The sequence below is a fragment of the Miscanthus floridulus genome, chromosome 6, assembly GCF_019320115.1.
Source record: "Miscanthus floridulus cultivar M001 chromosome 6, ASM1932011v1, whole genome shotgun sequence".
In the NCBI taxonomy this organism is placed as follows: domain Eukaryota; kingdom Viridiplantae; phylum Streptophyta; class Magnoliopsida; order Poales; family Poaceae; genus Miscanthus; species Miscanthus floridulus.
This window is the reverse complement of record NC_089585.1, coordinates 14,350,840-14,363,459: the sequence shown is the minus strand read 5'-3', so window position 1 is coordinate 14,363,459 and position 12,620 is coordinate 14,350,840. Positions and strand designations below refer to the sequence as shown.

Genomic DNA, 12,620 nt, shown 5'->3' with positions numbered 1-12,620 from the left:
ATCTCTCACGCGACACTGTACAGCCGTTGGATTCCATCTGAGAGTTTGATCATGCACAAAAAACAAAACACGATCAACAGCTGCTACGTCGCCTGGACGGATTAAAGGAAATCAGGCACCTGGTAGATAGGAAAAGTGCATATAATTTGATAATAACTAGTATTTTCTTTCAAATTCTATTATTATGAAACTATTTTTTTAAAGAAGACTGTCCATAGAATTTTCTAGTGCTTATAGTCAACGTGCACAACGTAGTTGGTGATCAAAAAGTTGCAGGTTGATTTTAATTAACCAAACAAAGGCGAATTTCCTGCAAATTCTCTAGTATTGCGTTCGCTAGTGTAGTTGTGGGCACTTCAGGAACTTTCATGCTACGCATTTAATAACGACATATTGATGTACAAACCGAAGAATGTAAATGACTACTTGAAGGTGAATGACAGTAGACGTGGAGCCATTCATTCGTGACTATAGTAATTACAATGCAAATGCGTAGGAATCCATGCTAGGTTAGTTTGTTCATATGAAAGATCAGATCAGAGATCACACGCATCCCCAACAAACTGCGTCCAATGCAACCATATATGCAATGCTAGCATACGTACGTACGTAATTCCTGGTAAGCAAGCAAGCTAGCTATAGTAGGCTAATAGCAGCTGACGTCCTTCTGCAGCACCACCAAGTGCGTCCCCCGCGGCGCGTTCGGCATGAGCAACTTGAGCGGGCACGTCGCCTCCAGCCTGCTCCTCCGGCCGGCGTGCACGGGGCGGTACCTGACCTCCCCGGCGATCCGCAGCTCCACCTCGAACACCCCCTCGGCGCGCTCCCTCGAGAGCTCCGCCGCGGCGCCGGCGCCTCCCAGCGCTGCCCCGCCGGGCGACGGCGACGCGGCCAGCACGCGGAACTCCTCCGTGCCCCGCGGCGGGACGCTCCTGCCCGGGTCCGCCAGGCGGGCGCCGTCGAAGCGCCGCCCCGCGAAGCGGAGCTCGGCGTCGAGCGGCGCGGCCAGCTCGACCCGCATCGCCCAGTTGCGGTTCCGGAGCTGGACGGTCAGGGAGAGGTTGTAGGCGACGGAGACGGAGACGGATGAGGCGGCGGTAGCGGTAGCGGTGCCGTTGCTGTTGGTGACGACGAGGTCGAGGCGGCTCAGCGAGGCGTCGGTGACGGTGGCGCGGACGGGGAGCGCGACGCCGAAGGCGGCGACCAGCACCGCGGCGGCCGCCAGCGCGACGAGGAAGGTGCACCAGTTGCAGATGACCTCGGCGGCGCAGGCGCAGCACAGGAGGCAGCAGCCGCAGCAGCAGCCGAGGCCGTCGTCGTCCATGGCCGGTCCCTCCCGGCCGCGGCCGATCACGCCCGGAGAACGGATGTGCTAGGCAGACAGCTTGCAAGATTCTTCTTCACTTGCTCTTGTGGAGTTGTGGCGTGGCTACTACCCAAAACCGAATAACCGAGCTCCCAGCCGATCGAGAGCTTATGGTAACAATGGAAGGAGAGGCCTCGTCACGTACACGGCTTTAACCCGAGACGGAGGTGCAGAAAAGGGCGAAAGAGATGGAGATGAACGAGCGCGCACTCGCGGAAGACGCGGCGCTCGCGTCTTCATCGAGGAACCCAGAATGGAAGAAGGTTTGCCTGGCGAATTGAAGACGCATCGGGTGTGAGCAGCCAAGAACGGCAAGGCGTGGCATGGAACGCAACCGCCTTTAGTCCTTTACGACGCGGGCCGGTGAATCGAGCGCGAGGAAGGGCAGGTTGCGTCGTGCTCCTGCCGGTCGTCGTGTCGGTCGGCCGCACGGCGATCGGTTACAGCGAGACGAGACGCGAGGGGCCTAGGGTCATGAACCGCCTTTGCAGTCCTCAGTCGGTCAGTCCTCACTTATGGGCTGCTTTGCGACGGAGTAGTAGTAAGCGGGCCGGAGGTTCTGGCATGGCCCAGTGGTAGTGGCTGGGCTCAGGCACTGGAGACTGCACGCGTTAGCCCATCATGTGGCCGCGGCCGTGGCCCACCGGGGAACGGACTGGAAGCCAAGTAGTCGAGGTCGACGCGCTCACACGTCGCGATGCCGATTCGTGGAGAAGAACTTGGGAACGTGTTCGGTGTACCGGCGCATCCGATCGATCGACAGGTGACAACGACCGCGTGGACGTGGGGCCGCGCCGGCGGGCCACGTGTCGTGATGTGTGTGGGGTGTGTGGGGGGGGGGGGGGGGGGGCGATGGATGGGACGGGAGAGGGCACTTGTTTCGGCGTGTTCGGCTGGGAAAGAAGTCGGCTTATTCGGTTTTTTTAACTGGAATAGTATTTTTTTCTCATAGCATTCCGAACAGTGTTGTCCAAAAATAATGTTTTTATGTCAGCGCGTGTTTTGTTGGCTGAATTTTGGAATTTGGGCTACTGTAGCACTTTTGTTTTTATTTGGCAATTAGTGTTCAATTATAGACTAATTAGGCTCAAAACGTTCATCTCGCAATTTTCAACCAAACTGTGCAATTAGTTTTTTTTCTTCTACATTTAATGCTCCATGCACATATCGCAAGATTTGATGTGATGGGTACTATAACACATTTTTAGAAAAAAATTTAGAACTAAACGAGGACTCAGGGGGTGTTTGGTTTCATGGACTAAATTTTAGTCCATGTCACATCGAACGTTTGGATGCTATTTAGGAGAACTAAATATGAGTTAATTATAAAACTAATTACATAGATGGAGACTAATTTACGAGACAAATTTATTAAGCCTAATTAATCCGCCATTAGCACATATTCACTGTAGCACCACATTGTCAAATCATGAACTAATTAGGCTTAAAAAATTCGTCTCGCAAATTAGCCACAATCTGTGCAATTAGTTATTTTTTTTTTGTCTATATTTAATACTTTATGCATGTGTCTAAATATCCGATGGGACAGGAACTAAAATTTACCTGTAGGACAAAAACAACCCCATGAGTCGAACACTCCCAAATGAACAGTGTTTCCAAACACTACTGTTTGCATGGAAGCCCCCACGTGCGGCCACCACGTGCACACGTATGGTAAGGACAAGGTACAACAGGTACAGGTACTGCTACCGCTACTAGCAAGTTCCATTCACTTGCCACTTGGCACGTTACCGTGCCACCTGCCCGCGCGTGCGTAGTACCTCGGACACACTGACGGAAGCTGTCAATTTCTGTAAGACAATCCTATGATTACCGCACTAATGATATTCCCTGGCTGCTGATCAACTGTTGGATCTGGCGGAGGACAGCGGTTAACATTTGAGGCCTGTGGATCCGATGTGAAACAAAACCATCATCCTCGCAAAAGAAAAAGAAAAATAGAAAACCCGATTGACATAATTAGTTTGTCTGGTAACGCAATCTAGCAGAACCACGGTGGCGAGCATCGACGGGTTGACCGGAGAGCAAGCAAGGGATCGAGTAGTAGGCCAGTAGCTTACACTTCGTTCGGCTGGCTGGCTGGGCTGAGCCTGGCTGGCCAGCTCACTCACAAAAACATTGTTTACGTTTAGATAGAACAGTATTTTTTTTTATAATAATTAATCGGAACAGTATTTTAATTTATTTTTCAGTCTTGCCGAACAGGCTCTTAGCCAAAGCCAACCAACCTGCTGCACAATAATTTTGGTCCAGCTTGGCTACACGTGCGTTAAGCAAGAGACTAATGACACGATTAGTTCCAACACAATGATTCAACTTCAATTCGGAGCTACCTAGCTACTCCAATGATCCAACACACGTAGTAGTCGCCTGGCTCGAATCGGAGGCCACCATGGCAGGTAGCTAGCTTAATCCGTATTCACCTTCTCTATAAAGACATTGTTCGCTTCTCTTATAATCCGTACTTTTAAGCTTTTTTTTTTCAGTCGAAACAGTATTTTTCTCTCACAACAAATCAGCCGGAACAGTGTTTCGATTTTTTTCAGCAAAACGAACGGGACAAAAAAGACACAAATATAAATACAATATTCCCCCCAAAATGATCACCCACTGCTCACGAAAAAGACGTTGCACGGCCGGGTTCGTTTTGGAGCATTGTGCACGTAGCACGCGTACCAAACATCAATCACAAGCAGCAGTACTGTATGTACACGCATAATTCCGCTCTAAAAATATTTCTATTTGCCTATAAAAAAATGCGTGAATAATTCAGAACCCAATCTCTGGCATCCATGATCCATCCTCCAATGGTGCGTTCACACTCGTCCTCGTCTCGTCGCATCGCTTGCATTGGAGGGCTACTGATGCAATGCAATCCAACGCACGCACCATCAGGGAGGACCGAGGAGGAAGAGGAAGGATACAGTACAACCAAGCTCCAGCAGGGCAGCATGGCTGTGCGCATGAGTGTGCCGTGTGCGAATCATTCAACCTGTTCGTTTGTGGGTTTCAGCCAGTCCAAATCAGTCAGCCAACAGTGTTTTTCTCTCACAACAAATCAGCACCAGCTAGCCCAAACCAGCCCAGAAACCAACCAGCGAACAGGCCGATTGACGCATCCGCTACCTCCGAAACAGAAAACAAAATAAAAATGATTATCAGAACATGGGCCCTACTAAATGACCTATTACATTATTATTTGTTTGCTAGTTAATTATTCCTCTCAAGAAGGAAAAAAAAACATGACGTGATTAATCCATCCTTTCGTCTCTCCGGTGAGTGTCTTCACTCAGGGCCTCGATGGCAAAGCTCGAAACAGCTTTAAACTGTTGTGAGCTCTTTTTTTTTGTCAAATATTTTTTTAAAACAGCTTTATAAATAAAGTTGTTTTTTTCTCCATTCACAAGAGAATGAAATGAAAGAGAGCTGAAAAAAAAAGCTTATTCTAGTTTCATCTCCCGTACGTGGGTCCCACTATACACAAAAGACAGCATACCCCCACCATACACAAAAGACAGCATACCCCCAGGCTTGCCGCTCGCCGGGGCGCAGAGAGGCGACGGGGCCTGGCCGGCCGGGGCGCCGTCCGTCGTCGGAGCGCGCGCGGCGGCGGCCGGTGCAGGCTCGGCCGCCGAGGCATGGCGGGCTGTAGCCAGGGTGCTGCGCGGTGCGGGCTCGGCCGGGAGAGGGGCACGCGCGGCGGCAGCTGGAAGGGGACGCGCGCGGCGTCGACCAATTCGGCTGGGAGGGCCGCACGCTGCGTGGATCTGATGGAAAGGTGTGGGGGAAGAACCGAGAGGATAATGAAGTAGGGCAGTTTAGTAATTTGATTAGTTTAACCTATTATGTGAAATATAGTGCTCAAAACAGCTCATCAAAAAGCTACTCACGAAGCTAAAACAAAATAATAACTTCGAAGCTGAGCCGTGCTTTAGTCACCTAAAAGTACATTTTCTGGCTCTCTGTTTGTCGTCAACTCGAGCTCACCAACTATATATACGTGCCGGCCGCGTCGTCACGGCGAGGACAGAAAGACGAGAGAGGGTGGAATAAGTCGGGCGCGCAGGCGCGGCATCGAACACGACGAGGCGCGGCGGCATGGGCAACAGCCTGCGGTGCTGCCTGGCGTGCGTGCTGCCGTGCGGCGCGCTGGACCTGGTGCGGATCGTGCACCTCAGCGGCCGCGTCGACGAGTACGGCCGCGCCGTGTCGGCCGGGGAGGTGCTGGCGGCGCACCCAAACCACGTGCTCAGCAGGCCCTGCTCGTCGCCGCAGGGGGTGGTGCGCAGGATCCTCATCGTGTCGCCGGACTCGGAGCTGGAGCGCGGGGAGATCTACTTCCTCATCCCGGCCGCGTCCGTGCCCGACGCCAAGAAGGCCGCCGGCGCCGGAGGCGGTGCTGGCACGCCGAGCCGGCACGTGCGCAGCAAGTCCGAAGGCAGCGTCGTCGTCGCCGCCGTGACCGACTGGCAGCTGGGGCAGCTCGGCGCCGAGTCTCCGCCGGAGAAGGAGGCAGCCAAGAAGAAGCAGCAGCACAAGAGGGCGGCCGCGCAGCAGCACCGGCGGCGCATGAGCACCGGCAGCCACGCCGCGCCGTGGCAGCCGCACCTCGCCTGCATCGCGGAGGACCTCTGATTCTGAGTGACCGGCGCGCACCCGTGTAATGCTGCCATCGATCGATCGATCGATTCCCCTTTCTTTATCGTCTAGTCTCTGCGTGGTAAATACTCCCATTTTCTCGTCCCCTTCCGTTGGAATTGTAAATTCGGCCGTCGCGTGTGATCTTTCACGTATCGATTTTTGAGCGTCTTTTGTAACTTTGCATCAATTCAAACCGAAATAAAGCTCCACATTTCTACAAATTTATACAAATGCTTCGTTTTCGTCGGCGGCATTTTTTTCGCTAGAACGAAAAGAAAAGAGGATCCACCACGCACCGAACTCGATCATAGCATCGCACTGCGGCCTGCGGGTGCAGGGAATAATCAATAATGTTAGTTCGAGCGCCCTTTGAGATTCCACGCATTGATTTTGGACGCTAATTGGTGAAGACACGCATCATTAGCGCAAGCACAGACGGGCTGTTGCTTTCTTAATGAATCTTATACAAAGATTAGTTTACGATCTTGACCAAAATCCACATCAATCAAGGTGTTTTTCCACCAAAAAATATTGAATTTTAAAACAATCTCCTCTACCGGGTTGTTGACTTGCTGTTGAGCAGAAGACCAGATGCTGAAGCCCGTAGGATGGTTGGCATGAGCTCGGCCCGTAGACTTCATTGGGCCGGGCTGGAATCGTCTCTAGCACCGTAGCTGACATGAGATGGGCCTGCAGTACTTCGACTTTCGCTTCAAGTGGACTCGACCCACTTGGAATCGTATTGCTGCATGGCGAGTCACGGGCTCACAGTGCGCTTTGTAGTTGGAGTCCGAACTGTTCGGCCACATCCTGATGGAGTCCCGAACTCCGAGAACGAACCGTCGCGTCAGCACATGGGAACGGCGTCAGCCTTCTCTAGCAACAAAACAAAACAGTTCAAAACAGCTTCAGCGGAAGTCGTCGTTCCATCGATGCAGGCGTGGTGCCAGGCACGCACCCTTGTTCTCGCAAAGCAGGCGGCCAAGCGAGAGGTGGCGGCCACATTCTTCGCCAAAAAAAAAGTGTAATTTTTTGTTGTTCCATCACCCAGATCTACCATTTCATCCGTGCATGTGCCGCTTGACCAGAGTCAAAGCACGATATGATCGGGGCAATAAACTACCACCATCCAAAAACCGTCCTAAAATAATGCAATTTTGTGCGTCTTCGACTAATTCAACAGTGTTATGTGAAAAAGAATAAACTAAAAAAAGCTGGAACTCCAAACATACCCTTTAATTTTAACCTAAATTAAGCTTTTTATAAGTTTAACTAGGTTTATAAAAATACTATTGATATTTATACAATTATTAAATAGATTTATTGTAAAAAAATCATTATTAATGATTAATGAGACAAATAATATAATTTTATATATATTTAGTTATTATAACTAAGATTGATTAGCTTGTCAAGAAACGAGAAATTACATTCTTTTCATACCAGCACGTGTTGCCCTCCCAGTTCTTTAATAAGAAAAGCTGAAAAAACAACATCGCACAACAAAACTGCAGAGAACAAAGATCTTAACGTTATCCATCGGTTCGTCTCAGTCAGCAGTAGAATTAGCACTACTACTCCTAAGCTGGAGTCACAGCTCACAAGTGCAGGTGCAGCTTGAATCTACTACCAATATCACAAACTAACCGAAGTAGCACTTACTACTCTGCTGCTGCTGCAAGTTCATTGATTCTAAATTCATTCAAAGATGAAGAAGAACTGCCACTACCAGTAGGTTAATTGCTAGAGGAATCCCATAATTTTGCAAAATGCACTAAGAAATCATGGGCGATAGCCTACCTCCCTTCACCCCCGTCGGTTTCTCGTCTACAATGTAATCTGCGAGAACTGCCGTCCGAGGCTGGGCTGCCGCCGATGGCTCGTCGCCGTCGGCTTTCCGATGCGGCGTCGAATCCTAGACATCGCCAATGCCACCGACCGGGCGCGACGCGAGCGCGGCAACGCCGGCGGCGGCGGTTCACGAGGTGCGGAGGAGACCCTGCCGAAGCCGGACGGGAGCCCCTGGCGCGAGCGCATCCACGCCAGGTGCCGCCGCTTCTGCGGCTGCACCGCGTCGACCTCGCCGCGCGATGTCGAGCCGGCGTCGACGCCTGAGCCGCCGCTGCCGCCGCAGGCGCGCTTCCTTTTGGCGCCAGGCGAGGGGAGGAGGGCCGCGACGGTGCCCGCGCATCCACAGCTGCAGCCGCTCCCCTCCTGCCGGTGGCGAGCACCGGGTGCCGAACGCCCGTCGACGTCCATGTCCTCCTCCGTGGCGGCGGCCCGGGCGGAGTCCAGTCTGAGGACCCTGACGAACATGTCGAGGTCGCCGCCTGGGCCCGCCAGGAGCTCGAGCTGCTCGACGGCCTCCGCGAGGCGGTCCACCTCGGCGCTGCAGACGAAGAGCGCCTTGAAGCCCGCGAGGAAGCGGCGGGCGGAGCTGGCGACGGCCGTGGCGCGGGCCGCGTCGTCGAGCACCTCCTGCCCCCGCAGCGCCTCGGATCGGAGCACCTGCAGCCAGGCCGAGAACGACTCGTCCCGCACGGCCGCCCCCGCGCCGCCCTCGGCGGCGTCCACCACCGCGCGGACCTTGGACACGAGCTGGCGCAGGCGGCGCTGGCGCTGGTCCACCCGCGAGTGCGCCGACCAGTTAGACTTGATGTAGCGGATGAACTCCCCCAACAGCGCCGATTCGAGGATCTCCATTTTCAAATCGAGCTGAAGTGGCTGTAGCGCCAATGAGGAGGCGGCGGTAGTGTAGGAGGACTGGGAGAGGTGGGAAGAGGCGGCGGTAGTGTCCGTGGTGGGAGAGGTGGGAACTGGAAGGGGGCAAGGGGCGCAATGTGGGAGAAGGATGTGAGCCGGCTAGGTGTGGACTGGTTCAATGTAGGCATGTAGCTGTAGTACACCTATGCCATATCCCTGTCAGATGAGGAGACGGGACCTCCGTCCCCGCAAATCTGATTCAGAGCGCGAGCGGCCAGATCACCATCCCCGCACCTGGTACTGCCGTCGCCTACCTCTACGGCACCATCTGCGCCCGGTGACGGAGGCCGCCGGCGCCGGAGGAATGCCCCGATCTGCTCCGACCCGAAGGTGACCACAACGCTCGTCATCAGTGTCTGGAGTCTGGACTGCATCGCCATGACCCAGCACAAGGTAATCCCTTTGTTGCACTCTGATCCCCAATCACATGCTCATTATGGTTGGTACGATTCTCACCCCCCATCATCTTATATACTACTTGAGTTGGATGCAGCAAACACATGCTCATTGACAGTAGTCCAGGGCCTGCTGACAACTGTCGTTGTTTCACCCTGTCGCATTAAGCTATTTTCAAGTTGGCTAGCATAAGTGATTTTGAATCTGATTCTGTGCTCTGTGGTTTTCATATTCCACTTAAATATTAATTGTTGTAGTCTCCTACAATTGGAGTGGTTACTTATTTCATGAAAAGAAAAAGTTATATTCCTTTACGCATATTATCGTTATGCTTTATTCAAGAATCATGTTTCACTATTTGATTAGTTCTTGAATTGAATTTGACCAGATGCATGATTAAATCACATAGCATCTATAGACAGTGTGCCCGAATTTTTTACTTTTTAGCCATTTTTTCGAAAGTTTCTCACAAATAGACCCTGGCGGAAAGAATTCAGAAAATGGACCCTAGCTCGGCGCCACCGATGCTGGCGCCGAGCTCGGCGCCAGCGTCCCTGGCGCCGAACCCCTAGGCTGGGGCAAACTTACATGGAAGGAAGCTCGGCGCCAGTCACTCTGGCGCCGAGCTCGGCGCCGTAGATGCTGGCGCCGAGCTCGGCGCCGTTGACGCTAAAGATGGCAACGGGCGTGGTGCCCGCGGATACTATCTTCTTACGCCCGTGCCCGCCAGCTAAATCCCTCGCCCGCGACCCGCCACGGGCAACAAACCACGCCCGCGCCCTCCATCCGCGGGCATGAAATGCCCGCGGGCATGCCCGTGTGCCCGCCAGTTTGAGCATATACATAAATCATAGTGTATTACAAGAGATACGAAGATACATATTCACAACAAATCGTGTATATATATATACATATATTTGCTTGTAGGTCCCACATGTCAGACCTGTGGAGCGGGTCTAGCGGATAAGCGGGCGAGGATAGCAAATTTCTTTGCCCGCGAAGAACTATCCTCTGGGTTCAGGATGGTGCCCGCACCCGTGCCCGCGGGCAAGAAGTGGTGCCCGTATCCTTGCCCGCGGGCATGCAGGCATTCTGTACCCGTTGCCATCTTTAGTTGACGCTGGCGCCGAGCATGCAGTACGACGTGCGTGAATAGCAAAGTACGACGTGCGTGATTTTACAGCAGAGGTCAGAGGGCCAAATTACGCCAGAGGGGGAGGAAAGAAAGAAGAATCCGCTGGATCAGGGACATGCAGCCGGGCGGGCAGGGCCAAGCCTTGCCGTCCGTGTGCCGTCCCAGACGGGTAGGGCTGAATACCAGACCAGTCTGTCGATGGATCGATTGATGCGCGAGCAGAAGTGAAATTTTTATATTTTGGTCCCTTTTGAAAACATTTTAACCTAGCCTGTTGCGGGTGCCGGGAAACCATTCAGAGCGGTAGAGACGATGCTACCGGAGGTAGTGCATACCCGCTGCCTAGTCTGTTGCGGCAAGCCAAGGTAACGTCTCGGCGCCATAGGTCATGGCGTCGACCACTAAATTTAACCTAACATCTTAGTTTTACCGTGAGACGGATATATAAAATTTTGGCTAAGTCCCTAAATTTACCATGACTTGGACATTGTTAAATTCTAAGTTGTCCATGAGATGGTAAATTTACCGTGAGATGGACAACTTAGAATTTGGCTAAGTCTTTAAATTTACCATGAGATGGACATGCTGAAATTTGTGGGACAGACATATGCAAAAATGGCTAAAATTTTATATATCCATTTTGGCATGCTCGGCGCCAGCGTCAACGGCGCCGAGCTCGGCGCCAGCATCTACGGCGCCGAGCTCGGCGCCAGAGTGACTGGCGCCGAGCTTCCTTCCATGTAAGTTTGCCCCAGCCCAGGGGCTCGGCGCCAGGGACGCTGGCGCCGAGCTCGGCGCCAGCATCGGTGGCTCCGAGTTAGGATCCATTTTCTGAATTCTTTCCGCCAGGAATCTATTTGTGAGAAACTTTCGAAAAAAGGGCTAAAAAGTAAAAAATTCGAACAGTGTGCTTGTTTAAGAGAAACAGTTATGTTATATGCTAATTAAAATCTTAGATAGTTCTATTTTTTTTGTATGCCTTATCCCAAAAAAGTTCCCTAATGGGAGAAAACATTTTGGACAGGCATACTTCCATCCAAAATAAGATCAACACAGAGACCAAAAGTTCTAGCCCTGTGCATCAAAAATGGATAAGGACAGATTAATACAGAAGGAAGGGCCCTGAATTGCTAGTTCTCCCCGAGGTTCTGTCAAGAGAAAAGCAACTAATCTTGGTTAAAATAATAAAAAGATTACGGATGTACCATCTCCTTCCATAATTCTGATTTGAGTGGTGGAATCTCATGAGTGGGATAAACTAAACACCAGAGTTGCCTTAAGACATCCTATTATCGATAAGGCCGATCAATTATCTATTAATTTGTTTGCATACATCATCCTCGAAAACCAATCTATATAGGTTACTTGATGTTCAGTACACTTGGTCAAAAGAAACAATCTTGGCCTTGGAATTCTTTCAGTGTAAACAGAGTTTGCAAGTTTGAGTCAAAATAAAAGGCATAACTTAAATTTCATAGTTTATTCCATGATTTCATCAGCCTTTTGTACTCGGATATAACACAACCCTTTCTACTCCTCTTTGTATTTTACAAGTGAATGAAATTAAATCAGCTGAGAAGTTTAAGGCATTCAGCACTAACTACTTGTAAGAAATCTGCCTATCTACCTTTAACGAAAATATTATCTCTCTAACAGTTTTTGCCAACAGGTGTGTGAACCATAAAGATATATCAAGAGACTTGTAGAAGCTGAGGAACTAAAGATGAAAATTATTCCAAACCCCAAGGTATATCGCCTAACTGAATCTTTCATGATATCCTTTTGTGCATATCAGTTATATAGAAGTGTGCATCAATCAGATTCTTTGTTTGGATTTGTTGAGAACTCTTACAGATGTTGGGTTCTTCTACTAAGAATTTGGCATTTATAGGAAATTGATGGTGTGAAAGTCCTTCAAACAGCAGCTGGAGCAGTTATTCGAGTATGCAAACAACTCCCATCATATGAAGTCTAAGCACTCCGTTTTTGTACATTTTCTTTGAATATGTGCTCTAATATTTTTGTTACCTTTAACTAGTTATTTGACAAAACAATTGGAATTAATGTTCCCCGCTTTCCCAGCGAAGGCTACATCTAATTTGTTGCTTGTGCAGGTATTTCTGAAAGCATCTCAGTGTTTTGTGTAACACCCCGGTGTTACGTACCCGTTTAATAATAGTTTAAGGCTTAATAAAACCTAATAAATAAGTTTTCTATGCTTGGTGATAAATTCTTGCACAAAATGATACGGTACATGTTTGTCTAAATCACCTTTGTGAATATAGTCAACATGTGTGA

At 50.6% G+C, this 12,620-nt stretch overlaps 3 protein-coding genes and 1 long non-coding RNA gene across 5 annotated transcripts; 2 read left to right on the top strand and 2 right to left on the bottom strand.

Moving 5' to 3' along the window:
- Positions 1–646: 646 nt before the first annotated feature.
- LOC136460237 (NDR1/HIN1-like protein 10) lies at positions 647–1,324 on the bottom strand. Its single transcript, XM_066460023.1, has one exon. It carries the CDS (start codon positions 1,322–1,324, stop codon positions 647–649), a length of 678 nt encoding a protein of 225 aa, XP_066316120.1.
- A 4,027-nt stretch (positions 1,325–5,351) lies between these two features.
- LOC136457698 (uncharacterized) lies at positions 5,352–6,240 on the top strand. The gene has a single exon (XM_066457720.1). It carries the CDS (start codon positions 5,486–5,488, stop codon positions 6,020–6,022), a length of 537 nt encoding a protein of 178 aa, XP_066313817.1. The 5' UTR covers positions 5,352–5,485; the 3' UTR covers positions 6,023–6,240.
- Positions 6,241–6,826: 586 nt separating this feature from the next.
- On the bottom strand, positions 6,827–9,101 carry LOC136457696 (uncharacterized). 2 transcript variants are annotated; one of them, XM_066457719.1, is made up of 2 exons: positions 7,829–8,819; positions 6,827–6,899 (listed from the first exon to the last, which is right to left on the bottom strand). In XM_066457719.1, the coding sequence occupies exon 1, from the start codon at positions 8,729–8,731 to the stop codon at positions 7,856–7,858; it is 876 nt and encodes a 291-aa protein (XP_066313816.1). In that variant the 5' UTR covers positions 8,732–8,819; the 3' UTR covers positions 6,827–6,899; positions 7,829–7,855. The 2 variants fall into 2 exon arrangements, with proteins under 2 accessions (XP_066313816.1, XP_066313814.1); XM_066457717.1 differs by lacking the exon at positions 6,827–6,899 and adding an exon at positions 8,970–9,101 and having other exon boundaries at positions 7,696–8,752.
- Positions 9,055–12,351, top strand: LOC136457697 (uncharacterized). Its single transcript, XR_010759788.1, has 3 exons — positions 9,055–9,184; positions 11,992–12,069; positions 12,214–12,351. It is a non-coding gene; the product is annotated as an uncharacterized lncRNA (long non-coding RNA).
- The last annotated feature ends 269 nt before the right edge of the window (positions 12,352–12,620 follow it).

Bases quoted from the DNA above. Each gene is read 5' to 3' on its own strand.
- LOC136460237 (XM_066460023.1), bottom strand. From the start codon at position 1,324: ATGGACGACGACGGCCTCGGCTGCTGCTGCGGCTGCTGCCTCCTGTGC.
- LOC136457698 (XM_066457720.1), top strand. From the start codon at position 5,486: ATGGGCAACAGCCTGCGGTGCTGCCTGGCGTGCGTGCTGCCGTGCGGC.
- LOC136457696 (XM_066457717.1), bottom strand. From the start codon at position 8,731: ATGGAGATCCTCGAATCGGCGCTGTTGGGGGAGTTCATCCGCTACATC.